The 27,024-nt window shown below is 37.8% G+C and overlaps 1 protein-coding gene across 2 annotated transcripts in view; it reads left to right on the plus strand.

Annotated features, from left to right (window-relative positions):
- Positions 1-27,024, plus strand: part of LOC127799159 (F-box/LRR-repeat protein 4) — a 48,166-nt gene that overhangs the window by 6,239 nt on the left and 14,903 nt on the right. For both annotated transcript variants that reach the window (XM_052332914.1, XM_052332913.1), the window contains exons 5-6: positions 17,656-17,848; positions 19,494-19,570. In XM_052332914.1, the coding sequence (XP_052188874.1) occupies positions 17,656-17,848; positions 19,494-19,570 (270 nt within the window). The remainder of the gene's footprint in view (positions 1-17,655; positions 17,849-19,493; positions 19,571-27,024) is intronic.

A 27,024-nucleotide genomic window follows, 5' to 3' on the forward strand; every position in this document is an offset into this window, starting at 1 on the left:
TCCTCATAATCAAGAGAAGTAGTGTCCGGATTCTCACCAGTTGCAGGATTTGAATTTAGGTTAGCCTTTTGATCAAGTCTAGGGCATGTTTGGTCCTTACTCTCCTTTCGGTTAGACTGTCTCCAAGAATAAACTTGAAATTCCTTGGTGGGAGAGGAATTAGGGGCTACTGGTTACTGGTAGTGTTGATATTTAGGACTGTTTAACCGAAGCCAACCAAAGAGAATTCCCTTGCGAATTCTTAGAAACTCGCAAAAACAAAAACCAAATTAAAGAATCAAAGCAAAACAGATATGAAACAGAAATAATGAAAGATAAAACAAACCAAAGAGCCAAGATTTATCCTGGTTCGGAATGCCTTATGGCAAACCTACATCCAGCAATCAGCACCCACTCCAAACAGCCTTTATTAGGATGATAATGACCAGTACACGAAGCTTCTAAACACTCATCTATCTCCCCGAGTACAAGCACACATTCTCCCAAGAAATACACAAGACTCAAACCGCCATTCTCTTCCTCAAGAACAGAAACTCCTTACTCGAACATAGACAAAATCAGAAGCTCTCTCCTATGTGACAATCGACTACCTACCTTGCCCTCCTATAAATAGAAAAGGCGAGATTCCCAAGGTAACTAACTACTATGGGAAAATTACAATTAGGCCCCCAAAATTACAAAGTAATTACACTTATATTTAAAAGCCTTAATTGATCTAAAACTTCCAGCCGATAGACTTCAACATTTACTGATCTTCTACCGCATCAAAAACTCTAGGCAAACTACAATTCTCCACCATTTGCCTTGAGTTCTTCACTTGATAGCCTGGAAGCTGCTCTTATCTAGACGAAGACAAATACTGATCATATTAAACACAAACAACATTAAGAATGGATAAACAATGCTGTAATTTAGACTTAGGGACAGCTTTGGTAAACATGTCAGCTGCATTTTCTTCTCCTGCAACTTTTATTAGGGCTCTCTCTTATTTTTCAAGAATTTCCCTAATGAAATGATACCTAACATCTATGTGTTTGGTTCTTTCATGGTGTGAGGGATTTTTAGCCAAATGAATAGCACTTTGGCTATCACACATTAGCCTAACCTTAACATCTATTCCTAGTAGTTCACTAATGATTCCTTTAAGCCAAAGACCTTCTTTTATTGCTTCTGTTACAGCAATATACTCTGCCTCGGTTGTGGATAAAGCCACTACCAATTGCAGGTTTGTTTTCCAACTTATGGTAGATCCCCATAGCTGAAATACATAACCTGTAGAAGACCTTCTCTTATCGATATTTGCAGCAAAATCTGCATCTGTAAACCCTAAGATGTAAGGTTTTGATTCTAATTTTCCTCCACCATAAACCAAAGACATACCTAAAGTCCCTTTAACATACTTACAAGTCCATTTTACAGCATCCCAGTGAGCTTTACCCGGATTGGCTATAAACCTACTAGATACACTCATAGAATGGGCCAAATCTGGTCTTGTACAGACCATGCTGTACATTAAGCTCCCAACTGCATTAGAGTAAGGGATCTTACTCATTTCCTTAATGTCTTTTCCATCCTTTGGAGACTGCTCATGAGACAATTTAAAGTGTTGGGCAAAAGGTACTGATACACCCTTTGCATCACTCATGTTGTATTTCTTAACCAACTTGCTAAGATAGGATTGTTGAGACAAGATTAGCTGCCTATGCTGTTTGTTCCTTTTAATTTCTATGCCTAATATTTTTCTAGCTTCTCCTAATTCTTTCATTTCAAAGATTGATTTTAAACTTAGTTTTAAATTCATGATTTCTTTAGTTGATTGACTTGCAATCAACATATAGGAGAAGATATATGGATACATTATTGGGCATATGTTTAAAATAAACACAACTATCATATGAGCTCCTCTTAAACCCTTGGGACAACATAAATGAGTCAAACTTCTTATACCATTGCCTAGGGGATTGTTTTAAACCGTAAAGAGATTTCTTAAGAAGACATACTAGTTCTTTCTTACCTCTTACTTCAAATCCCTTAGCTGCTCCATAAGAATATTTTCTCTAAATCTCCATGTAGAAAAGCTGTAGTAACATCCATTTGTTCTAAAATTAAGTCTTGATGAGCTGAAATTGCAAGCAAGATTCTTATTGAGGTGTGTCTCACAATAGGTGAAAATACCTCATTGAAATCTATACCAGCTACTTGAGTAAAACCTCTAGCCACTAACCTAGCTTTATACCTAGGTTTATCTTCCTTTCCAGCTCCTTCCTTAATTTTATATATCCATTTACAGCTAACAACCCGCTTTCCTAAGGGTTTTTCTACAAGGACCCAAGTTTTATTCCGTTTAAGAGAGTCCATCTCAAATTTCATGGCTTCCTGCCACTTCTGAGAATCTCTGGACTTTATTGCTGCTTCATATGAAAGGGGTTCTTCCCCTACTTCTGTAGCTGCACTTAACAAGGCATAGGAAACTAAATCAGAATAGCCATACCTTACTGGAGGTCTGGAAACCCTCCTCTGCCTATCTCTAGCCACATTATATCTCTCTGGATCAAGGGAATTTTCTGAGCAGGAGGATTCTTCATAATCCTCTTGTTGACCAACAGAGGATTCCTCATAATCATCCTGCTGACTTGGAGAAAATTCTCCATACCCTTCATTTTCTTCTTGAAGACTTAACTCCTGATCTTGAGAGTTATTTTGGCCTCTACCCATTGGTTCTTTAGATAGATCTATATCTACTAATTTTTCTTTCTCAGCATCCTTTAATTCTTCCTTTCCCTCAAAGTCTTTTATGTTAGATTCTTCATTGAAAGTAACATCTCTGCTTACAAAGGTCCTAGGCATATCTGGATCTAAACTCCACAGTTTGTAGCCCTTAGCTCCTTCAGGGTATCCTATAAACAAACACCTAATAGCTCTAGGGTCCAGCTTACCTTGTTTGGAATGAGCATAAGCTATACACCCAAATATCCTAATATGATCTATATTAGGCTTGTGACCAGTCCACATTTCATAGGGAGTTTTAAACCCTATGGCTGTGAATGGTGACCTATTAATAACATAGGCTGCCGAGACTAAGGCTTCTCCCTAAAACGATTTGGACAGTCTAGCATGAATAATCATGCACCTAACTCTCTCTAAGAGAGTTCTATTCATTCTCTCGGCCAAACCATTTTGTTTGGGATTCCCTGGAACTGATAGATGCCTTTGGATACCTTCTTGTTTACATAGGTGGTCAAATTCCTTGTTGCAAAATTCCAAACCATTGTCAGTCCTAATGATTTTAATTTTGCTTCCTTTCTGATTTTCTATCGTGGTTTCCCAAGTTTTAAAGGTTTCAAAAGTTTTATCGTTTGATTTTAAAACATAAACCCAAACCATTATAGAATAATCATCAATTATGGATAGGAAATACTTAGCTCCACCATGAGATAAGGTTTGGGAAGGACCCCACAGATCAGAATGGATATATTCTAAAGGGGCTTTAGTGGAGTGAATAGCCTTTTTAGGAAATTTTGCTTTTACAGATTTTCCAAATATGCATGTTTCACATTTGTCTATAACTGTAACTTTCTCAATACTTAAAATCCCTTGCTTAGCCAATTCTTTAAGTCCTTGCTCACTGATGTGAGCCATCCTATAATGCCATAGTCTAGACTGCCCGTAGGATTTTCCCTCTCCTAATGCTGCCTCTCTTCCTATAGTGGATGCCTGCAGCATATATATGCCATTTTGAAGGATAGCCTTCATGCATATGAGAGATCCTTTTACTATCTTAAGGACTCCACCAACTCCTCTATAGGAGTATCCGTTTTTGTCTAATTCTCCGAGGGATATCAGATTTCTTTTCAAATCTAGTACATATCTTACAACAGCCAATGTCCTAATTATTCCATCATGCATTTTGATTTTAACATCCCCAATCCCTTTGATTTTACATTCCTGATTATTTCCTAGGACTTTACCCCCATCTATGTCCCTAAAGCTTAGGAACCAATCCCTATGAGGAGTCATGTGGAAGGAACAACCAGAGTCTAATACCCAAGCCTGTTTGTCCTCGGTTTTTGACACAACTAGAGCATCAGCACTATCATAATCAAATTCACAGATTGAGGATGATATTTGAGTATTCCCTTTATTCTGAAATTCCCTCTTTTTCTTGGGGCAATTTCTCTTAATATGACCTTCTTCATGACATAAGAAACACCTTATTGTTTTCTTACCATTTTTAGACTTTGATCTAGACCTTCCCTTGGTCTTTTGATCCTTCTTTTCTGTCCTTGACCTAGTTGTAAGGGCATCTCTTATAGAATTCTTGACTTCTAACTTTTGTTGAAGTTCCTTGGAGTTTAAAGCTCCAATAACATCATCTGGAGACATGTTTTCTCTACCATGTTTTAATATATCAACAAAAATCTCATAAGATCTTGGTAAAGAGTGCAATAAGACAAGAGCCTTATCCTCATCATCATATTTTATATCTATATTTTCAAGATATAAACATAACTTTGTGAAGTCATCTATATGTTCTTGCAGTTTCTACCCCTCTCCCATCTTAAATGAGAAAAACCTAGTTTTTAAGAACAACCGGGTGGAAAGATTTTTGGTCAAATATAAGGTTTCTAACCTATTCCATAAGGATAGAGCAGTGGTCATTTTTGAGACCTCTTGAAGAACCTTATCACCAAGACTAAGAATTAAAGTATTATATGCCTTTTCATCTATTTCTTCCCTCTGTTTACTATATTCTTGTTTCTGTTCAGGGGTACTAGATTCAGGTAACTTTTTCTCTTCTTCTAATGCTTCTTTCAGTCTTAGGTTTCCTAGAAGCGCCTTCATTTTAATTCTCCAAAGGCCGAAATCATTTTGGCTAGTGAATTTTTCTATATCATATCTTGTTGCAACCATAATTAGAACTAGAGTCTAATAAAAACAAGAAGAAAGATATCAAGAAAAGTATCAAGAAGACTTATCTTGGATGAAGGATGGCTCTGATACCAGATTGTTGATATTTAGGATTGTTTAACTGAAGCCAACCAAAGAGAATTCCCTTGCGAATTCTTAGAAACTCGCAGAAACAAAAACCGAATTAAAGAATCAAAGCAAAACAAATATGAAACAGAAATAATGAAAGATAAAACAAACCAAAGAGCCAAGATTTATCCTGGTTCAGATTGCCTTATGGCAAACCTACATCCAACAGTCAACACCCACTCCAAACAGCCTTTATTAGGATGATAATGACCAGTACACGAAGCTTCTAAATACTCATCTATCTCCTCGAGTACAAGCACACATTCTCCCAAGAAATACACAAGACTCAAACCGCCTTTCTCTTCCTCAAGAACGAAAACTCCTTACTCGAACATAGACAAAATCAGAAGCTCTCTCCTATGTGACAATCGACTGCCTACCTCGCCCTTCTATAAATAGAAAATGCGAGATTCCCAAGGTAACTAACTACTATGGGAAAATTACAATTAGGCCCCAAAAATTACAAAGTAATTACGCTTATATTTAAAAGTCCTAATTGATCTAAAACTTCTAGCCGATAGACTTCAACATTTACTGATCTTCTACCGCATAAAAAACTCTAGGCAAACTCAACAGGTAGGTTGCTGATTTTCAGTAGGTGAGGATGGGATATCCCAAAACTGATATTCCAAGGGGTTATTTTGAGTATTCTCCCCCTGAATATCAAGTTTGGGATAATAAGACTGATTTTCAACAAATGTTACATCCATAGAAGTGAAGAATTTCTGAAGTTCGGGAGAGTAGCATTTGTAACCTTTTTGATGAGGAGAGTAGCCTAGGAAGATGCATTTGATAGACCTAGGATCAAGCTTGCTCTGAAGGTGGTTGTGGACATGGACAAATGCACATCAACCAAAGATTTTTAATGGGAGTTGGGAAAGAACACGAGTGTGAGGAAAGGCAAATAGGAGAAGTTGGCTAGGAGTTTGATGCTTGAGGATGCGTGAGGGCATTCTATTAATAAGGTAGGTGGCTATAAGAATGGCTTCACCCCAAAATTGTTTAGGAACATTGGTAGAGAATGAACAGATTCGGTCCCTAGAGTAGGGAACTCGAATTCAAGTCGAGTTTAGATCAAAGAACTCGCTTATTTTCATTCAATAGATAGGAAACCTACTTATACAAGATTCTATGCTATCTAATCCTAGAATTTAGGAGCTAATATACAACAGAAAATAAGATAATAATACTTCTATCTTCTCCTATTATTTTTCCTAGATTTTAGGAACTTATCTAGCTGCTTCTTTATCTTCTTTCTTTTGAACTGCTGGTGGCTTATTTGCTGTATCAACCTCTTTATCTTGCTTCCCGTGACTTCTTCATGGGCTATGACTCTCTCCAACACCCCCTCTCAAGCTAAGGAATAGATATTTCTCATTCCTAGCTTGTCAATGAGAGTTTCAAACCTTGGTTTAGCCATTGATTTAGTGAATATATCTGCCTCTTGGTCTGCCGTGGGAACATAGGTGAGTTTTATACCTCCATCTTCTATTTCTCTTTGGATGAAGTGTCGATCAATCCTGACATGTTTCATTCTATCGTGCTGTATGGGGTTGTTAACAATGCTTATAGTTGACTTGCTATCACTGTAGAGCCGTGTTGGTTTAGTTAGTGGCATTTGTAAATCTTCCATCAATCTTGCTACCCAAATTAATTCACAAACTCCTTGGGTAATCGCCCTAAATTGTGCTTCAGCATTGCTTCTTGCTACAACGGACTGTTTTTTACTTCTCCATGTGACTAAGTTACCCCATAGCTTTGTGCAAAAGCCTGATGTAGACCTACTATCAACCACCGACCCTGCCCAATCTGCATCAGAAAATCCTTTTGCCCCTCTTTCATCAGTCTTTCTAAATAACAGTCCCTTAGCTGGTGTGCCTTTTAGGTATCCCAGAATGTGATATACGGCTTTCAAATGTTGTTGAGTTGGGGCATGCATAAATTGACTTATGATGCTCACCAAATAGGCTATGTTTGGGCGTGTTAAAGACAAATAAATCAATCTCCCAACTAATCTTTGATACCTCTCTTTGCCTATTGGTGGATCATCATCCTTCTTCATATACTTCCAATTCCTCTCAAATGGAGTTTGTCTTGGTTTGCATGCAAGCATTCATGTTTCTTTTAGAAGATCAAGAGTATATTTTCGTTGAGATATTAGAATACCTTCTTTACTTCTTGCTACTTCCATTCCCAAAAAATACTTAATATTTCCCAAGTCTTTTACCACAAACTCTTCTTTCAATCTTTGTTTTAGAGCTACAATTTCATTGGCATCATCCCCTGTAACAATTATATTATCCACGTACACGATCAATATGCACCTTTTTCCATTTGAGTGTTTAATAAATAGAGTATGATCAGCCTCACCTTGCTTGGAACCAAATTTTGTTAAGGTTGAGCTAAACCTTTTAAACTATGCTCTAAAGGATTGTTTCAAACCATAAAGAGATTTGTGTAGTTTGCATACCTTCCCAATTTTTTCTTCATTTTCAAATCCGGGTGGAATCTTCATATATACCTCTTCTTCCAGCTCTCCATTTAGAAAAGCATTCTTGATGTCAAACTGAAATAGCTCCCAATCTAAATTAACAGCAATGGATAGAAGTACTCTAATGGAATTTAACTTTGCAACCGGAGCAAATGTCTCTTCATAATCTATTCCATAGGTTTGAGAGTACCCTTGGGCTACCAACTTGGCTTTATACCGATCTGTACTCCCATCTGATTTATATTTAACAGTAAATACCCATTTGCAGCCTACTACCTTTTTATTCTTCAGTCTGTCCACCAGTTCCCGTGTATTGTTGCTGTCCAAAGCCTTCATTTCTTCCATCACAGCATTCTTCCAGTTTGTATCACCCAAAGCTTCATGTATATTGCTGGGAATGGAAGCTTCATCCATAGTTACAGTGAACGCCCTAAATTGTGGGGATAATTTAGAGTAATTTAGATAATTTGATATGGGATATTTCACACAAGATCTTACTCATTTTCTGACTGCAATAGGTAGATCCAAATCATCTTTAGCTGCTGCACTGTTTTCTTCATTTTTTGGATCGATCTCAGGTTCCAACAACTGGCTGATTTGAGGAGCAGTTTTTTTTTGCTTTCTTGAGTACACTTTTAAGTTGTTTTGCTAGACTCAATTCTTCCCTTAGGTCAGTCTCCCTAGTTCATTTGGACTATGATCAAATTTTGGGCTTGTAGCAGCTGATGGTTGGATATTGCTAGGTTCAATCATTGCAGGCTGTGAACAAACAGCTGCAGGATCATTGCAAGTAGTAGTGGGAGACATAGGCAGTGTAATAGGCATTGAAATTGTGGGATCCCAATGACTTTCTTCCACTTGAGATACAGTACCGGTGTGATAAAAGACTGTTTCATTAAATATTACATCACAAGAAACAAAGAATTTTTGTGATGTGGGACAATAACATTTATATCCTTTTTGGGTAGGAGAGTAACCAATGAAAATACACTTGAATGACTTTGGTTCTAGTTTGTGACGGTTTGGGCTGGTTTGATAGACATAGACCACACATCCAAACACCTTTGGAGTAAGAGTATTGAGAATTCGAACATAAGGAAAGGTAGTTATTAGGTTGTTCAAGGGTGTTTGGTATTTCAGAACTTTGGTTGGGAGCCTATTAATCAAGTAAACGGCCGTTAGAATTGCCTCCCCCCAATACCTATTAGGAGTAGAACTTGTGAACATCAAGGATCTAGCCACTTCAAGTAAATGACGGTTTTTTCTTTCAGCTACCCCATTTTGTTGGGGAGTGTAGGGGCATGTGCTTTGATGAAATATTCCATTTGTAGTGAGATATTGGGTAAATGGGTAAGAGAAATATTCTCGGCCATTATCAGTCCTAAGGATGTAAATAGAGGACTGAAAAACGTTTAGAACAAGCTTATGGAAATTCTGAAAGATTGCACATACCTCGGATTTTTCTTTCATTAGATATACCCAACATACCCTTGTGTGATCATCAATGAACGTCACAAACCATTTGGTACCATTCAAGTTTGAAACCCTAGCTGGACCCCATATATCACTATGGATCAAATGAAATGGTTTGGAAGGATTATATGCTTTTTGAGAATAGGATCTGTGAGTTTGTTTGGCAAGAATGCAATGGTCACATTTGAGCTCCAAATTAGCTTTATTGATGAATAAATCGGGAAACAAATGTTTCAAATACTGAAAACTAGGATAACCAAGACGTTTATGCCATAACAAAATTTCTGAATTCACACTAACCAAAAAGAAAAACTACGAGTCAACTGACTAAGAAAAGCCTTGTTGTCCAATACCCAATAGAGCCCATCCTTTTCCTCAGCACTGCCAATCATCTTCCCCGTGGACCAATCCTGAAAAACACAATGTGAGGAAGAGAATGTCATGGTGCAATTCAGGTCATTAGTGAGTTTACTCACAGATAACAAGCTACACTTCAAATTTGGCACATATAAGACAGATTCAAGTACTAAACCAGCCACACATACTTTCCCTTTTCATTTAACTGAAGATATTGTTCCATCTGCCATTAACACAGTTAGATCCCTATTTTCCAACTGAAAATTTTCAAACATAGCCATGGATCCGGTCATATGATCGGATGTTCCTGTATCCACAACCCAACTGTTGTTGTTTATCCTCCTAGTAGTTAAGGAAAAAACTGTGTTACCTTTTTGGGTGAAGGATGGTGCTGGAGTCGTTGCTGCTGGTTCATCTAATTCCTTTTGAATATGTGCACCATTCAGTAATTTCTACAAGAAATCTACTTGATCTGCTGTTAGATTCAATCCCATGCCTCTTTCGTTGTTAGGAGCACTTGCAGTTGCAGGCATACTTGTAGCTATATAGGCTGGTCTTTCCCTCTCCTTCTCTTCTTGTTTCTTGGTTGTCAATTTGGTGGCTTTCCATGAAGTTTCCAACAGTTGTTTTTTGTGTGGTAGGGCTTATTACAGTGTTCACACCACTGTTTAGCCTTCAGATTTTCTTCTTTTCTTGTTGCAGTAAGGGCAGATCCAGTGTTGGGTTCTGCTGAAACAAGCATGACTCTCCTTCTGCTCTCCTCACGTCTAACTTCCGCGAATGCTTCTCTAAGTGTTGGTAGAGGTTTGATGCCTAAGAAGCGTCCTCGAACCTCATCCAAGTCTGAATTGAGGCCTTGAAGAAAGTCGAAAACTCGCTCCTTCTCCAGCATCTTGTTATATTTCTGGCTGTCACTTGAGCATTCCCACTTCGGGTCATAGTACAAATCCATCTCTTGCCACAGCTCTACTAGATTGTTGTAGTATTCAGTAACAAAGAGTCCACTTTGTTTTGTAGTCCGAATGGCTGCTCTAATCTCGAAACATTGAGTAGTATTCTCAAGGTTGGAATATAGCTCATGGACTGCACTCCACACTTCTCTTGCAGTCTTATAAAACAGATAGGTTCGGCCTATCTTTGCTTCCATCGAGTTGATTAGCCATGCCATGAGAATAGAGTTTTCTACTTCCCATCGTTGGTAATCCTCGGACTCTTCTTGAGGTGTTGGGACTGTCTCAGAGAGGTAGCCGAATTTTCCTTTACCCTTAATCACCAAAGCCACAGACTGAGACCATTCCCAGAAGTTTCTACCGTTTAACTTGTGCTGTGTGATTTGTAGAGTTTGGCTATCCATGGAGAAGGTGCTGGTTGGAATAACGGTAGGCTGCATGCTAGACTGCCGAGACGCTGATCCGAGGGAAGATTCCTCAGTCGCTGGAATGGCTATTGGATTAGGGTTAGCCATCTTGATCGAGATACTCAGCTATGAAAACCGAGCTCTGATACCATGAACAAATTCGGTCCCTAGAGTAGGGAACTCGAATTCAAGTCGAGTTTAGATCAAAGAACTCGCTTACCTTCATTCAATAGATAGGAAACCTACTTATACAAGATTCTATGCTATCTAATCCTAGAATTTATGAGCTAATATACAACAGAAAATAAGATAATAATACTTCTATCTTCTCCTATTATTTTTCCTAGATTTTAGGAACTTATCTAGCTATTTCTTTATCTTCTTTCTTTTGAACTGCTGGTGGCTTATCTGCTGTATCAGCCTCTTTATCTTGCTTCCCGTGACTTCTTCATGGGCTATGACTCTCTCCAACAGAGAACAATAGGGATCTTGCCACTTCTAAAAGGTGCCGGTTCTTCCGTTCAGCGACCCCATTTTGTTGTGGGGTATCAACACATGAGCTTTGATGTATAATGCCTTGTTGGGAGAGATAATGACCAAGAATAGAGTTAAAATATTCTTTGCTATTATCAGTCCTTAGAATATGAATTTTGGCACTAAATTGTCTTTGCACTATTGAATGAAATATTTGAAAGATAGTACTAGTTTCAGATTTATCTTTCATGAGAAATACCCAAGTAAGACGGGTATGATCGTCAACAAAGGAGATGAACCATCGAGCCCCAGTAATGTTTTTAACCCTAGAAGGCCCCCCACACATCACCATGAATCAAGGAAAAAGGGTAAGATGGAGTATAGGATTGTTTAGGATAAGTATTTCGTATATGTTTAGAGAATTGACAAACTTTACATTGCAACATATGTGGATCTTGATTCTCAAATAATGAGGGAAATAACTTTCGAAGATAAGATAAACAAAATTTGGATGTCCAAGTCTATAGTGCCATAACATAATTGCATTATTATTGCTAGAATGAAAATTAGAGAGATAACTAGAGGGTCTAGAAGAGGAACACTTGCTAATCGGAGCAAGTTTATTGCTAGAAGTAGTCTCTTAAAGGATGTATAGTCCTGAACATGTCTTAGCACTACCTATCATCCTTCCCGAAATTCGATCCTGAAATACACACTGATTTTGTGAGAATTTAACCACACAATTATGATCAGTTGACAGTTTACTATCTGATAATAGGTTGCAATCTAAATTTGGCATCAAAAGTACTGAATGTAAGGTTAAATTCGTAGAAACAGCCACTGAACCTACTCTAGCAACCTGTGATAGTGATCCATCAGCAATTTTCACCACCCGATCTTGTTGGCATGGTTCAAATCCAGTTAGGAGATTGTTATTTCCAGTCATATGATCCGAAACTCCTGAATCAACAACCCAAACAATAGAAAAAAGTACCCTTAGCAGTCAAGGCATGGAGGGAGTTACCTTTATGAGTTATAGAACCGGATGCCAAAGTAGGAGACTTAGTAATCTGAGAATTGCCAAACATATTTTGAAGCCACTCCATTTGTTCTTTGTTGAAAACACTGGTTGATGAAGCTACTGCGGTTTCTTCGGTGGAAGCTAAGGATCCGTTACTCCTTTCATGTGCTGGCTTCCAATTAGGTGGCTTCCCATGAATTTCTTAGCACGTTTCTTTGGTGTGTCCTGTCTTGTGACAATGATCACACCAAGGACGCCTCATTTTTTGTTTAGATGAAGTTTGATGGCTCCCCCCGATGATTAAGGCTAAGTGCTCCAAGGCTGGGTTGGTTTCCTCCCTCATATTTCTACAAACGCCTCTCTAAGACTAGGCAAGCGCTTTGTACCAAGAATTCTTCCTCTCACTCCATCTAGGTTTTTATTCAAACCTATAAGAAACTTGTATAGTCTCTTCTCTTCCACAATCTACTTGTATCTTGTTGAATCATCTGTACACTTCCATTGGATAGTATCACACTTATCCAATTGAAGCCAAAACTTGTTTAAGGAGTTAAAGTGTTGTGTAACATGAGAATCTCCTTGTTTTAGATCATCAAACATGCTCTCTATCTCAAATAATTCAGAAGTATTCTCAATATGAGCATATACTTCCTCAACAGCCTCCCAAACTTCTTGTGCAGAATTATAAAGGAGGAAATTCTCACCTATTTCGGTTGTCATAGAGTTGATGAGCCAAAACATCACCATGTTATTTTCGGACTTCCAAGCCTTAAACCCTGGTTCTGTTTCTCCTAGTTTTGTTGTGCTTCTAGTCAAGTAGTCATCCTTACCCTTGTTGCATATGAACATCAACACTGATTGTAATCATTTGAGATAGTTATGACCATTAAGTTTGTGTCCTGTAATGGCGAACATGTTGTTGTGGTCCATGGTTACAGAATTGTTGTTCGGTAGGGGTATAATCTCGGAGGATTGGCTGGAGGTTTGGCTGTTGTTTCTGCTGGCCATTGTGAGTACTAGCGAGTTTGCAGTTCTGGGTAGAGGGTGGTTGGGTCATGGCTGATGGGCTATTACTTCTTTAGGGTTTGGTAATTAGAAGGAAAATAATCCTGCTCTGATACCATGTAGAAAATATTTGGAAGAAAAAAAGAACTTAACTTTATTCACTCAGCAAAGGTGTATAAATACATGAATGCAAGATACCTACTCTCTATAGAAGTTTACTCTATTTACAAGATACTTAAACTATTTAAAATACAAACTATCTCTTATTTTAATTTAAACTTAATCATATTCAAATTGCCTTATCTTCTTCTTCTTTTTATCTCTTTATCCTTCCTATAATTTTTCCTTCCTTATTTTCAGCAAACCGACAGCTCCTATATTTCCACAATTTCCAAATAAACCCATCACCAATAGGAAAAGTTAGTTTTTATCACTTAATTTTTAATATACTTCTTGGTATATCTAATTCGGCAGTATCATATTGGATTCCTGTTCATTTGTTCTTGGGTTTCTTTTGTTCAATGTATAAAAAAAAGTTATTTGAGAAAAAGGAATATGTAACAATAGTCATAATAAAGCCCTTGCAACAGATATAAGTGAATAAATAATGAAATCAAAATAAGTCGGACTGAATTAGAGAGTTTCATCTGTCTGCACCTGAGTAGAACCAGGAGGGTATTTATAAAATTCTCCCCTGGTAGAAGCGCTAAGGATTACCTTTACTCACATCAGTTCCTTTTGTATCTCATAAGCATTATTGAGAGCCTGCTAAGTTTTGATCCTGTTCTCCACTTGTCTCCTGTTTGTGTATGTTGTTGGGATGTTAAATACTTTCGAGTTTGGGAAATCTATTGGGTAGTAGCATGGCACTTCATTGCTGGATGGATAGCTTATTTGTATCTCATAAGCATTATTTTTTCCCCCTTTGTGCCCCCCCCCCCCCCCCCCCCGGCATTGGGAAAAGGGGGTGGGATTGGGTTAGATGCCATTCCCAGTGCTAGTCACTAGAGATTGGGGGATGGGGATGCCAGAATGATAGACAGAATACAGACCCAATTTTCATCGTGTGCACAGAGTGGCTGCTTCCATGCTTGAACCTGCTTTCTTACACCTGATAGGCCAGGCTTATACTGTCAAGAAGAAGGAAAAATCCAATCCATTCATTCCAATGATTATCAGAAACATATATACACGCTTACAGAGTGGCTGCTTCCATGCTTGAACCTGCTTTCTTACACCTGATAGGCCAGGCTTATACTGTCAAGGAGGAGGAAAAATCCAATCCATTCATTCCAATGATTATCAGAAACATATATACACGCCTATCACTCGTATAGGCAGTTTTCTAAGTCTAATTAGGAAGTTTTCTAATTAGATAGTTTCCTAAACTAGCTTAGGAAATATGTACAGAAAAGGAAATAAACTACAATTGCTAAGAGCATCTCCAATGGGGAGTGGCATCTAGGGTGCCATTTCCATAACCGCCAAAATGGCACCCCGGATTAAAAATCAACCACTCCAATGGGGGTGGCATATGGGGTTGCAAAATGGCAACAACCCTCTTGGGGTGCCATTTTTGCAACCACTGGAGAGAGAAAAAGGAAGAGATGCAAACTCTAACTGCTATTTCCAACTGCTCTATTTCAACTTTTATTATAAAATATTGATTATTTGAATTTAAAATTTGATAAAAAATATTAAAATATTAAATGATACCCCTATTTTGACACCTGCCATTAGAGCAGATTTATTTTTTAGAAGTGCTATAACACTATTCAAAGTTGTAAATAAGTAATTTAGCACTCCAAAATGGCACTCCCCTTTGGAGATGCTCTAATACAATCAAATAAGAGACAATACAAACACTATACGATACAAACAATATTAGGAAATCTGCTCGTCTTCTAACACTTTCCCTCAAGATGGTGAGTGTATATCATGTATTCCCATCTTTCTCAATATCTTGTGACACACATGACTCGGTAAACCTTTAGTCAAGACATCTGCCAGCTGTTCTCCTGTAGGAACAAAGGGTGTGCAGATCAAACCACTCTCTAGTTTTTCTTTGATGAAGTGCCTATCTACCTCAACATATTTGATCCTATCATGTTAAACTGGGTTATGGAGAATGCTGATGGCTGACTTGTTATCACAATAGAGCTTTATAGGAGCTGACAGCTGATTTTTAAATCTTCCAAAATAATTTTCAGCCATAGTAATTCACATATACCTAGGGCCATGGATCTGAATTCGGCTTCAGTACTAGATCTAGCCACCACATTTTATTTTTTACTTCTCCAAGTGACAAGATTTCCACCTAGGAATGTGCAATAACCTAAAGTAGACCTCCTATCAACAAGAGACCTTGCATAATTAGCATCAATGCATGCTTCCAAAGATAATTCTCCTCATTTTTTAAACAAAATACCCATACCAGGAGTCCCCTTAAGGTAATGAAGAATTTTGTGCATAGCCTTTAGATGACTTTCCTTAGGATTATGCATAAATTGGTTGGCCACACTCACTGCATAAGTAATGTTTGGCCATGTATGGGATAAATAAATAAATCTTCCTTAGTGCCTTTGATAGGATTCCTTATCAACTGCACCTTCTTTAGAATCAATATCAATTATGTGATTTTGTTCAATGGGTGTATCAAGAGCCTTGCTACCAAGCATACCAATTTCAGTCAAAAAATCCAGCACATATTTGTGTTGAGAAATGAATATTCCTTCCTTAGACCGAACTACTTCTATGCCTAGAAAATATTTTGATTTTCCCAACTCCTTTATCTCAAATTCTTTAATCAAACACCCCTTTAAGAGCTCCATTCCTTCTTTATCATCACCAGTGACAATAATATCATCAACATAGACTAACAATGTAGTAATTCTCTATGTGACTGAATGATGTACAAATAGAGTGTGGTCACCTTGACTTTCTTTGTATCCCAAACTGAGTATAACCCTTGTAAACCTCCCAAACTAGGCTCTTGGTGACTGTTTCAGTCCATAGAGAGCATTTTTTAATCGGCATACTACAATCTCCTCTTTAATTTGAAACCCAAATCCAGGAGGAACTTCTATATAATTCTCTTCTTCTAAGTACCCATGTAGAAATGTATTTTTTACATCAAATTAGTTTAGTGGCTAATCAAAATTAGCTGCTGAGGACAATAATACCTTGACAATGTTCATCTTTGCTATGGGAGCAAAAGTTTCAAGGTAATCAACTCCATATATTTGGGTATACCCCTTAGCAACCAACCTAGTTTTATATCTTTCTAGGGACCCATCAGACTTATATTTTACTGTGAACACCCATTTATACCCTACAAGATGCTTCCTCTCTGGCAACTTTACCAATTCCCAGGTTTGATTCTTCTCAAGGGCTACCATCTCAACCCTCATGGCATCCTTCCAATTTTCATTACTTAATGCTTCGGACAAGGTCTTTGGCTAGGAATAGAATTTAGGTTGGTTAGAAAGGCTTTATGTGCAGAAGACAAGTGGGAGTAAGTCAGGAATAGATGCAAAGGATGTTTAGTATAGGTCTGGGTTTCCTTTTTGAGGGCAATGGAAATGTCAAGGTCATTAAGATCAGGTTCAGGTTGTTGATGGGCTAGGTTGCATGCCGTTTCCGATATAAAACAAAAACGGGGTAATGTCATTTTTCCAAAAAAGTAGGAAACAGAAACATGGGGTAAAGTGTAAATTTAAAAAATATAGGGGTTTTTTTTTGTAAATATAATTTTTAATATAGAAAATTATAAAAAAAAGGTTCAAACATAATACAAACAAACATAAGTTCAATAATGCATTCAAACAAACATAAACTTAAAGTCCACAAACATGAAAATTGTGACACCTACACCTTGTATGTAAGTTAATGCCATTTGATCTTATATGATGTATAGAGATCTGAATACTATAGTAATAAAATTACATTTAAATTTACACTAGACATACATGGGTATGAAATTATTGGCATTAAAATGATTTGAATTTAAAATTGAAAAATCAGTTCTATAAATATTAAGAAGCATTAAAATGTCATTTACACTTGAGTGATTGAGATGGCTGTGAACATCGAAATTGTTGAGATGGTTGTGAACATCTCCAATCCATTCATTCCAATGGTTATCGGAAACATATACCACTGTACTAAGCAATGGAACTTCTTTTTGTTGTTGGGAGAATGGGTAGATATGAACCTTGATTGAACTTGTCAAAGGGAAAAAAAAACAGGAAACTTTATTGGAAAAGCATTGGAAAATATATTTTTGTATATTTTTACTAGCTGTATTGAAAGTATTACCTCTTGCTATTTTAGGCTTTCTCTATCGATAGAAACTATTCTATTGTGCAATTTTCTTGACAGCTTACTTCTATTAAATCTTTCCACATTGAATTAATTTTGGCTATTGACTATATAACGCAGATGCCTTTCAGAGTTAGCTTTGCTATACTGCCAGAAGATAGGTAACCATGCTCTTTCTGAGATAGGAAAAGGCTGCAAACACTTGCAAGCTCTTCACTTAGTAGATTGCTCAAGCATTGGGGATGATGCCATCTGCAGCATAGCTGCAGGATGCAAGAACTTGAAGAAACTTCACATTCGACGATGTTATGAGGTATTAGATTTGCCTAATCTTTCCCTGCTTGCATCACGTGCTTTAAGATAGAATGTTTTGTGACACACACAATCTCATCATATGTGCATGCATTTATATCTTTCTTCTTTGAGTACCTTATTTATCTAATAGTTCTATGGAGAGTAAGTATGGTTCCTTGGGAGAGTGCAGAGGTTTGGCATATGACACTTCGATGTATGGGGTTGGGCTTTGGAAAGCTATCATGAATATTTGTGGAGATTTTGCTCGTCTTGTCAGATTCCTAGTGGGTGATGAAATGAGGGTTGCTTTTGGGAGGAGAAGTGGTGTGAAGAGAGGTCGTGTAGGGATTTATTCCTTGACTCATATGCCCTTGATTCAGTTAAGGAAGTGGCGCATGAGGATTCTCTCTGTCTTGACTTCAGGACTGCAATATTTGACTCTATGACTACTTTTTATGGCTTGGTTAGTGACTATTTATTAACATGTAATGGGGAGAACAAATAGGTTTGAAGCCCATTACAGGGGAGAACTTAACCACTCATTCCTTTTGTGTTGCTTTTTATGACAAATGAAGTCTTGTTCCTTTGAACTTCATCTAGAGCACTTTCATTCCTTCCAGAGTTTTCTTTTTTGTTTTGAGAGCCGCCCTAGATGCTATTCTTACTTCTGACAATTAGAAGAAGCATAAAAAAGTTGTGATAATTTGGTCTTTAATGTGCAAGAGTGGTGAGTTTATAGATCAATTCCTCCCTCACTTCAATGTTCTGTCACCAGAGAGGTGTAGAGCTTTTTATTTGATTTTGGATGTACATTGCATTATCTTTATCCTTGGGTCTATTTTTGATTTTCTGCATGCTTTGAGGTAGGGGTGCCCCTCAGATACCCCGCATTTAGCTTGGGTTTCACTTTCATTTTGCTAGTTTTTGGTGTATTTGGTGAGATAAAAAAGGAGAGCTTTTGAGGGCTTAGGAGTCCTATTTTCATCTATTTTCCCTTTGTTTAAAGAGTTACTACTCCATTTGCGTGATGCAGTTTCGAGACGAGCTTTTAGCTCTTGATGGTGGATATGAAGCTCGGGTTCCCTATCTTCTTTTGTTCTGGGTTTGCTCTCTTAAGGCCTTTTTTGTGTTACATATATCATTATTTCCTCCTAGCGGGAATGTGGTATTAGGGCTTGATATGTTGTTTTATACACATCTATTTATTTAAATAAAAAAAAATATGGTTGTGCTCAATAATGATAGTGGAAGTGACATGGTATGTTTTATATTCATATCCAGGATATTGCTTGTGGTTTAACTGCTGTACATTATGTTCTTTGTAGACATTCCGACTTACACCTTGCAGACCTTTTATTTTCTTTTGTAATGGTGTATTTATCATGTTTTATCTTTGACATATGGCATTATTGAACTCAAAATATTTAATAAGTCTTTGCTCCCTATATATTTGGTACTTTTATTTTTCCATATTTTTAGGGGGGGGTATATCTTCCAAGACTGCTGTTATTCCTACTGCATACTTCAGATGACCTAAAAGATATTTTTATTTTAATAAAATCTCTAATTTTCAAACACTAGTGTTCATTTTTTTTTTTGTGTGTGTGAAGACTTCATGCTTCAGTTATTAATTTTCTTTATCTTATTTGTTGTGTCATTAATAGGTTGGGAACAAGGGAATCATAGCCGTTGGTGAGAATTGTCAATTCCTTACGGAGCTTAGCCTTCGGTTTTGTGATCGGTAAGGACTTCTCTTCCGTGTGTTTTTTCTAAAAAGGGGCATCCCTAGTACACAGGGCTCCCCACTTTGCCCTTGTTTTTTTGTGAAAAATTCAGTAAAATTCCCTTCCATAGTTCCTCTCTCAGTTGATTAAAACTTCAGTCTGAAAATTAAACTCTTTACAAGGAGGTTGGTGAGCTTGATGGTTGGCTAATTCTGACTCATTTATATAAAAATGAGCTTAACTGAAGCCACATCATCATGCTTGTTTGATATTTGATAAATTAGCCAAATCTGGTTGTTAGGAACCTAGGCTTGACTGTAAGTTCTTCGATGATAGAATTGAAAGACTGGGAGAAATAGAGAGAAATGGGGGGAGATACAGGGAGAAAATATGGAGAGAATTGAAAGAGGAGAGAGAAACTAAAACTTCAATATTCCAAAATAATAGCCACAAACCAGTTCTCGGGAGGCTTGCATAGCCCTTAGAGAAAGTGATGTAGTGGAGAAAGATATTGGGATGTAACTGCTGTAAATTCTGAGGATCTGACAGTGAATTCTCACCAATTTAGAGAGAGTTAGAGAAGGGTTTAAAGGGAATTGGAAGAACAGATAGTGAGGGAGAGAATGAGAGAGAGAGAGAGAGAGAGAGAGAATTTGGAGGGAGAAATCAGAATTATCTCAATTGTAATTTCTGGATATCTCAATTGGGCTAGATCAGTCTGTATATATATTGATCCTAGCAGTCATGGCAAAGGCACCAAGCCCACCCAAAATAGAGTACAACTGATTATAGCTCCTATCTAAGTACAATCCATAACAGCTATAACTACCCAATCGTGTACAACTTCTATAAGCAGTAGGTACATGACAAATACCCCCTCCTTGAAAATTTTCTTGTCCTCAAGAAATACTAAGAAGGCTGGCTACTTGGGGAAATTGTTTGAGCAGGTCAAGCAAGTACTCCCATGTGTTATTGTTCGGGTGGAGGTTGGACCACTTCACTAGCACTTGAGTTATAGGCACCCCTTGCTTGCAGATGACCCTCGTGTCTACTATAGCAGCCGGCTCCATAGTAGGGGTAGCTTCCCTAGCAATTTGGGGTAAAGGACTCACTTCATGTGTTCCTGCTGATTTATTGAGTAAGGATACATGGAATACTGGATGGATTTGGGAATCAGATGGTAGTTGGAGCTTGTGAGCAACACTTCCAAACCTGGCAATGATAGGAAAGGGACCATAGTATCACGAGCTCAACTTAGATACCTGCGCTTGTGTTAGTATCTTGAGATGGGAGTGGCTTAGCTTTAGGTAGACTTCCTCATCCATTGTAAACTCTTTTTCACCCCTCCTTTTGTTTGCAAACTACTTCATTCGATTTTGAGCAGTTGTTAATTCCTTCCTTAACTGTTGTATAACTTGTTGCATTTGCTGAAGGTATGAATCCATTACAGCCACTGTGGACCCCCAATGGCTAGCAAGATGGGTGATTTCTAGCCAAACAGTGCTTCAAATGGTGACATTCTAATGGAGCTATGGTGGCTAGAGTTGTACCACCACTAAGCTAGGGATAGCCACTTGTGCCAGCCCTTAGGATGCAGGAAGCAAAGGCAGCGTAGATAAGTTTCCAAGCACTAATTTACTCTCTTCGTTTGTCCATCGGTCTGTGGGCGATAGGCTCTGGACATGTTTAGCTTAGTTCCCAAGGACCTCAACAATTCTTGCCATAGCAGGCTAGTGAGTACCTTGTCCCGATCTGATACTATAGAGTGAGGGGTTCCATGTAGCTTCACCACTTGGTCCAGAAAGGTCCGAGCCACTTCTTGAGTAGTGTATGGGTGGGCAAGGCTTAAGAAGTGTGCAAACTTTGTGAATCGGTCCATCACTACCATTATGTAGTCCCTACCCCTTGACTTTGGTAATCCATCTATAAAATCCATTGATACACTGACCTAAGCTTGTTTAGGTGTAGCGGGTTGCAGTAAACTTGGGGTGGCAATTGTCTCATGTTTGCATCTCTTGCAAATGTCATAGGCCATCACAAATTTCTTTAATTTAGGCCAATAAAAGAGATGTTTGACCTTATGGTAGGTGTTTTATATCCCCGAGTGCCCTCCCAATGGAGACTTGTGTAGGGACTATAATATCTTTCTCTTAAGTGGGTCGCAATCTCCAATTACCAATTTCCCTTGATATCTTATCAATCCATTAGTTAGTGTATTTCCTTGCCTACTCAAAAGGATCCAATACTAGTTGTTCTAGAAGTTCTTTAGTCTTTTCATCCTTCCCATAACTTATTGTAACTTCCTAATACTAGTTAGGGATAATGGTTGTAATAGCTGCAGATGTTCCTTCTTCGTGACATTGGGAAAGGGCATTTGCAGCTACATTTTCCTTTCCCTTCTTGTATTGTATAACATAGTCCATGTAAAGATGAATAGGTTTAGAGAAATATAGGGCACAAGAGAAAATAGAAGAACAATCTCAAAGAAGAATAATATTTCCAGCAGCTTACAACGAGGCTCACTGAGCTTATATACAAAAGCGCTTAACTATTATAACAGAACAATTAATACAACAAACTAACCGCCTATGCTAGATAACACATAACAGAATAACAACTAATTATTCTAACAGAAATAGGCGCTCAAGCTCAAGTAATCTCTTCAACATTCCCCCTAAGTAGACTTCCCTTTGAGACTTCGTCTAGCAGTTAATTCTCTAGCGTCAGCTCTAGTATCAACAACCACAGTAACTATGGGAGACTACTGTAAACGTAGATTGTTCACCAATTCTTTAAATCTGCTCTACGATAATCCTTTAGTGAATACATCTGGAATTTGATGAGTAGTAGGCACATATCTAATCTCAACTTGATTCTTCTCAACCTTTTCACGAACAAAATGAATATCAACCTCAATATGTTTTGTACGAGCATGAAAAACTAGATTCTCAGCCATGCTTTTGGCTGCTTGATTGTCACTCCAAACAATTGGAGTATGCACACATGAATAGCCCAGCTCACCAAACAAAGATATCAGTCACATAACTTCTGTCACCCCTTGAGCAATGGCTCTATACTCAGCCTCCCCAACAGATCTAGCAACCACTGATTGTTTCTTTGAACTCCAAATGATTAGATTATTACCAAGAAAGATACATAGCCCACTAGTTGACCGTTTAGAGACTCTACAACCAGCAAAGTCTGCATCCGTATAAACATTAAGAGATAAATCTGCTGAAGAAGGTGAAAAGAAAAGGCCAAGACTAATTGTACCCTTAAGATATCTCAATAGCCTTTTACAAGCCAACCAGTGCTGTTGCTTAGGATTAGCCAAAAATTGACTAAGTTTATTCACTCCAAAAGCTATATCAAGCCTTGTATAAGTAAGATATTGTAATGACCCTATAAGTGTTCGATATAAGGCTGGATTAGCAAACACGTCACCTTCATCAGTTAGAGAAATAGCTGAATCAACTAGAGTGTCACATGGATTACAATCTGCCATAGCAGCCGCCTTTAACAAATCTAGCACATATTTGGACTAAGTAAGGTAGAGACCATTGCTATCTCTATATGCTTCAAACCCTAGAAAATAATTAACAGATCTTAGGGTTTTTAGAGCAAATTGAGTGTCAAGATCATGAATACAAGCTTGGACAGCAGCTGAATTTGAACCAGTAATCAATATATCATCAACATACACCAAGATAAAAATGACAAAGGCTGAAGTTCTTTTAATAAATAGTGAAGCATCCGAAACAGCCCTTATGAAACCCCAAGACTGAAGAGCATTTCTTAACTTGGTGTACCAAGCTCTAGGTGCTTGTTTAAGTCCATAAAGAGACTTTTTCAATCTGCACACATGAGAAGGACACTTAGGACTGACAAAACCTTCCGGCTGCGACATGAATACTTCTTCTTCAAGATCACCATTTAAAAATGCATTATTTACATCAACTTGTTGTATATCCCATCCAAAAGTCACTGCTAAAGAGAATAACACCCTAATAGTAGATGCTTTAACAACATGACTAAATGTTTCAGCATAATCAACACTCGGATTTTGAAGAAAACCTTTTGCAACCAGCCTAACTTTAAACTTTAGAACAGTCCCATCAGAATTATATTTAATTCTGAACACCCACTTACATCTAATTAGATTCATATCATTAGAAAATGAAACAAGTTCCCATGTATCATTTTTCTGCAAAGCTACAAACTCCTCCTCCATAGCTTTAACCCATCTTGAGTCTAATAAGGCCTCATGGACTGTATTAGGTTCTAAGGAACTCACCAAGGCTTGAGGAGAAGTGGTTAGAAGTTGTTTAGTCTTGGACCTTGTGATCATAGGATGAATGGAGGGAGCTAGAACAGTTGTAAACTTAGAAATCGGAATTAATGTGCTGGGAGAAGAGTGAACAGGTTGAGATGAGGTCACTGGTTGGCTTGAAGAATTATCAGAACTTACAGAATTGTGGACTGATTCTAGCGAATTAGAGGACTGTGCTACCCGAGGACAAGAAATAGAAGAAGGAGAAGAATTAGGAAGCGATTGAAAAATCAAAGTAGAAGAATTATTTGAATTTGATATAGATGATAGAGTAGACGAAGAAGAGAAAAGACCTTGAAAAGGAAATTCATTAGGATTGAAACTGACATGCCTAGAAACATAGATTTTTCCAGAAGGATGCAAACAAATGTATCCTCCTTGAGTATGGTTATATCCAAGAAATATACACTTGATTGTGTGAAAATCAAATTTGTGCTTGTTATAAGGTCTCAAATAAGGAAAGCAAGCACATCCAAAGGGTTGAAGTAACAGATAATTTGGTGTTTTCTTATAGAGAAGCTCAAATGGGGTACGAAATTGTAATGAAGAGGAAGGCAACAAGTTAATAATAAAGGCTACAGTTTGAAAGGCCTCTTCCCAGAATTTTAATGGCATATGAGCATTAGCAAGTAGTGTAAGACCCATTTCAGAGACATGCCTATGTTTTCTTTCAGCTACACCATTTTGTTGGTGAGCATAAGGGCATGAAAACCTAGGTTGTATTCCATGACTTTGTAGGTAAGGTAAAAGGCTCGAAATCCCCCCCCCCCCCATTATTAGTTTGGATAGCTTTAAGCTTGGTTTGGTGTTGATTTTCAACATGTTTATGAAAACTAATAAAGGTAGGTCAAGCATCTGATTTTAATTTCAATGGATATAGCCATGTGAATCTTGAGTAAGCATCAACAAAGATAATGTAATATTTGAATCCTTTAACAGAAACAGTAGGAGGACCCCAAACATCTGAATATATCAACTCCAATGGCCTTTTGGCAGTAATATTATGAGAAACAAATGGGAGTTGATGATGTTTGCCAAGTTTACAGGAATCACAGAATGAAAGAGCTGAAGAAGAACATGAAATTTGAATTTTATTAAGAACCAATTTCAATACATTGTAAGTAGGATGACCCAATTGAGCATGCCATTGCTGGCATGTCTTATTGTACTGAACTAAACAAACATTAGGAGACAGTCCATGACTAAATGGAAGTTGTGGTTTATAACAATTGGAATAAAATTCAGTACATTTATTCATAGATGACTAAGTAGCAGTAGTTGTAAAGACACTGGATGAGAAGATTTGATAGATTTATCAGGGATGCTGGCAGCTTGACCAAGAGCAGGAACCAGCTGATAAAGACCATCCCTAAGTTGTCCTTGAAGTAGCACACGACCTGTATTCTTGTCCTTAATCAAACACACATTGGAATGAAATTCAACAATCACATTATGATCATTAGTAAGTTGTGATACATTGATTAAACTTTTCTTTATATAAGGAACATGAAGAACTCTAGGTAATCAAGCTTACAACTGTCTCATACTCATGATCTAATCCATTTAGGATTGCAAGTAATAGATCTTTATCACTCAATGATTCACCAATAGTAGCCAATGAATGACCAATTGTCTTAATTTCAGTATGTAATCATTAATAGACATAGAATCCTTCTTAACAGACCTTAGTTGCTGCTTTAATTGAAAAGATTTTGCTATAGTTTGGCGAGAATATAAACTCTCAAGAGCTGACCATACCTCGGCAGATGATTACATTGAATCACTTGGGCAAGTACCTCATTGTCAATTGTGGAGAACAATCAGCCAAGTAACAATTGGTCTGACTGCATCCAATTCATATAATCCACGTTAACCACTGGAGCATCACTATCACCAGCCAGATCTGACACATATTTAGGAGGAGGAGGCGACTTGATAAAAAATGGCAACAAGTCAAAGGCACGAATCGTTGGAAGAATCTATGCTTTCCAAAAGATATAGTTACTCGAGTCTAGCTTGATAGGTATGAAGCTAAATGCCTTTACTACAGACAAGAAATCCGACTGCAAAGATGAGGACAACGAAGTGGAAGAAGGTATCGAAAGTGAGGAAGAAGAATTCCGATCCAGATTCGAAGCCATTGACGCAAGTCGCAGGCTCTGATACCATGTAAAGATGAATAGGTTTAGAGAAATCTAGGGCACAAGAGAAAATAGAAGAATGATCTCAAAGAAGAAGAATATTTCTAGCAGCTTACAACGAAACTCACTGAGCTTATATACAAAAGCGCTTAACTACTATAACAGAACAATTAATACAACAAACTAACCGCCTATGCTAGATAACACATAACAGAATAACAACTAATTATTCTAACAGAAATAGGCGCTCAAGCTCAAGTAATCTCTTCAACAGTCCAACCCCATGAGCTTGGCCATCCCTTTCTTCTCCAAATGCGTGTGTAGTTTCTGTTGTAGTAGGAACTTCAAACTTTCATGGTCCATTTTGATTATAAATTGGCCCCCCTCTAGGTAGTGCCTTCAATTCTCTACAGCCTTTAAAATTGCCAATAACTCCTCATAAATGGTCAAACCTAAGTGCCTGGGGGTTAATGCTTGGTTGATGAATGCCAAGGGCCTCTTCTCTTGCATTAGGACTGCCCCGGTACCTATGCTACAAGTGATGGTTTCTAGGGTAGAGGGTTTGTTGAAATCTAGTAACCTAAGAACTAGAGCCTCACTCATTGCTCTTTTTAACTGTACAAAGGTTGCCTCAGCCCTAGAACCCCAACTAAACCCATCATTCTTCAATAACTCAGTAAGAGGCTTGCTAATTACCCCATAGTTCTTCACAAACCTCCTATAATAACCGGTTAATCCTAGGAAGCCTCTCAAGGCCTTAACAATGGTGGGTCTCGGCCATGTAGTCATTGCAGCCACCTTTCTTGGGTCAGTGCTCACTCTAGCACTTGAGATGATGTGTCCCAAGTATTCCACCTGCCCCTGTGTGAAGGCACATTTTGACCTCTTGATATACATCTGGTTGAGTATGAGGATCTCAAATGTAGTCCTTAAATGGTCAAGGTGTTGATCAAAGGTTTGACTATACACAAGCATATCGTCAAAGAAAACAAGTATAAAG

Source organism: Diospyros lotus, chromosome 4, assembly GCF_014633365.1.
Source record: "Diospyros lotus cultivar Yz01 chromosome 4, ASM1463336v1, whole genome shotgun sequence".
NCBI lineage: Eukaryota > Viridiplantae > Streptophyta > Magnoliopsida > Ericales > Ebenaceae > Diospyros > Diospyros lotus.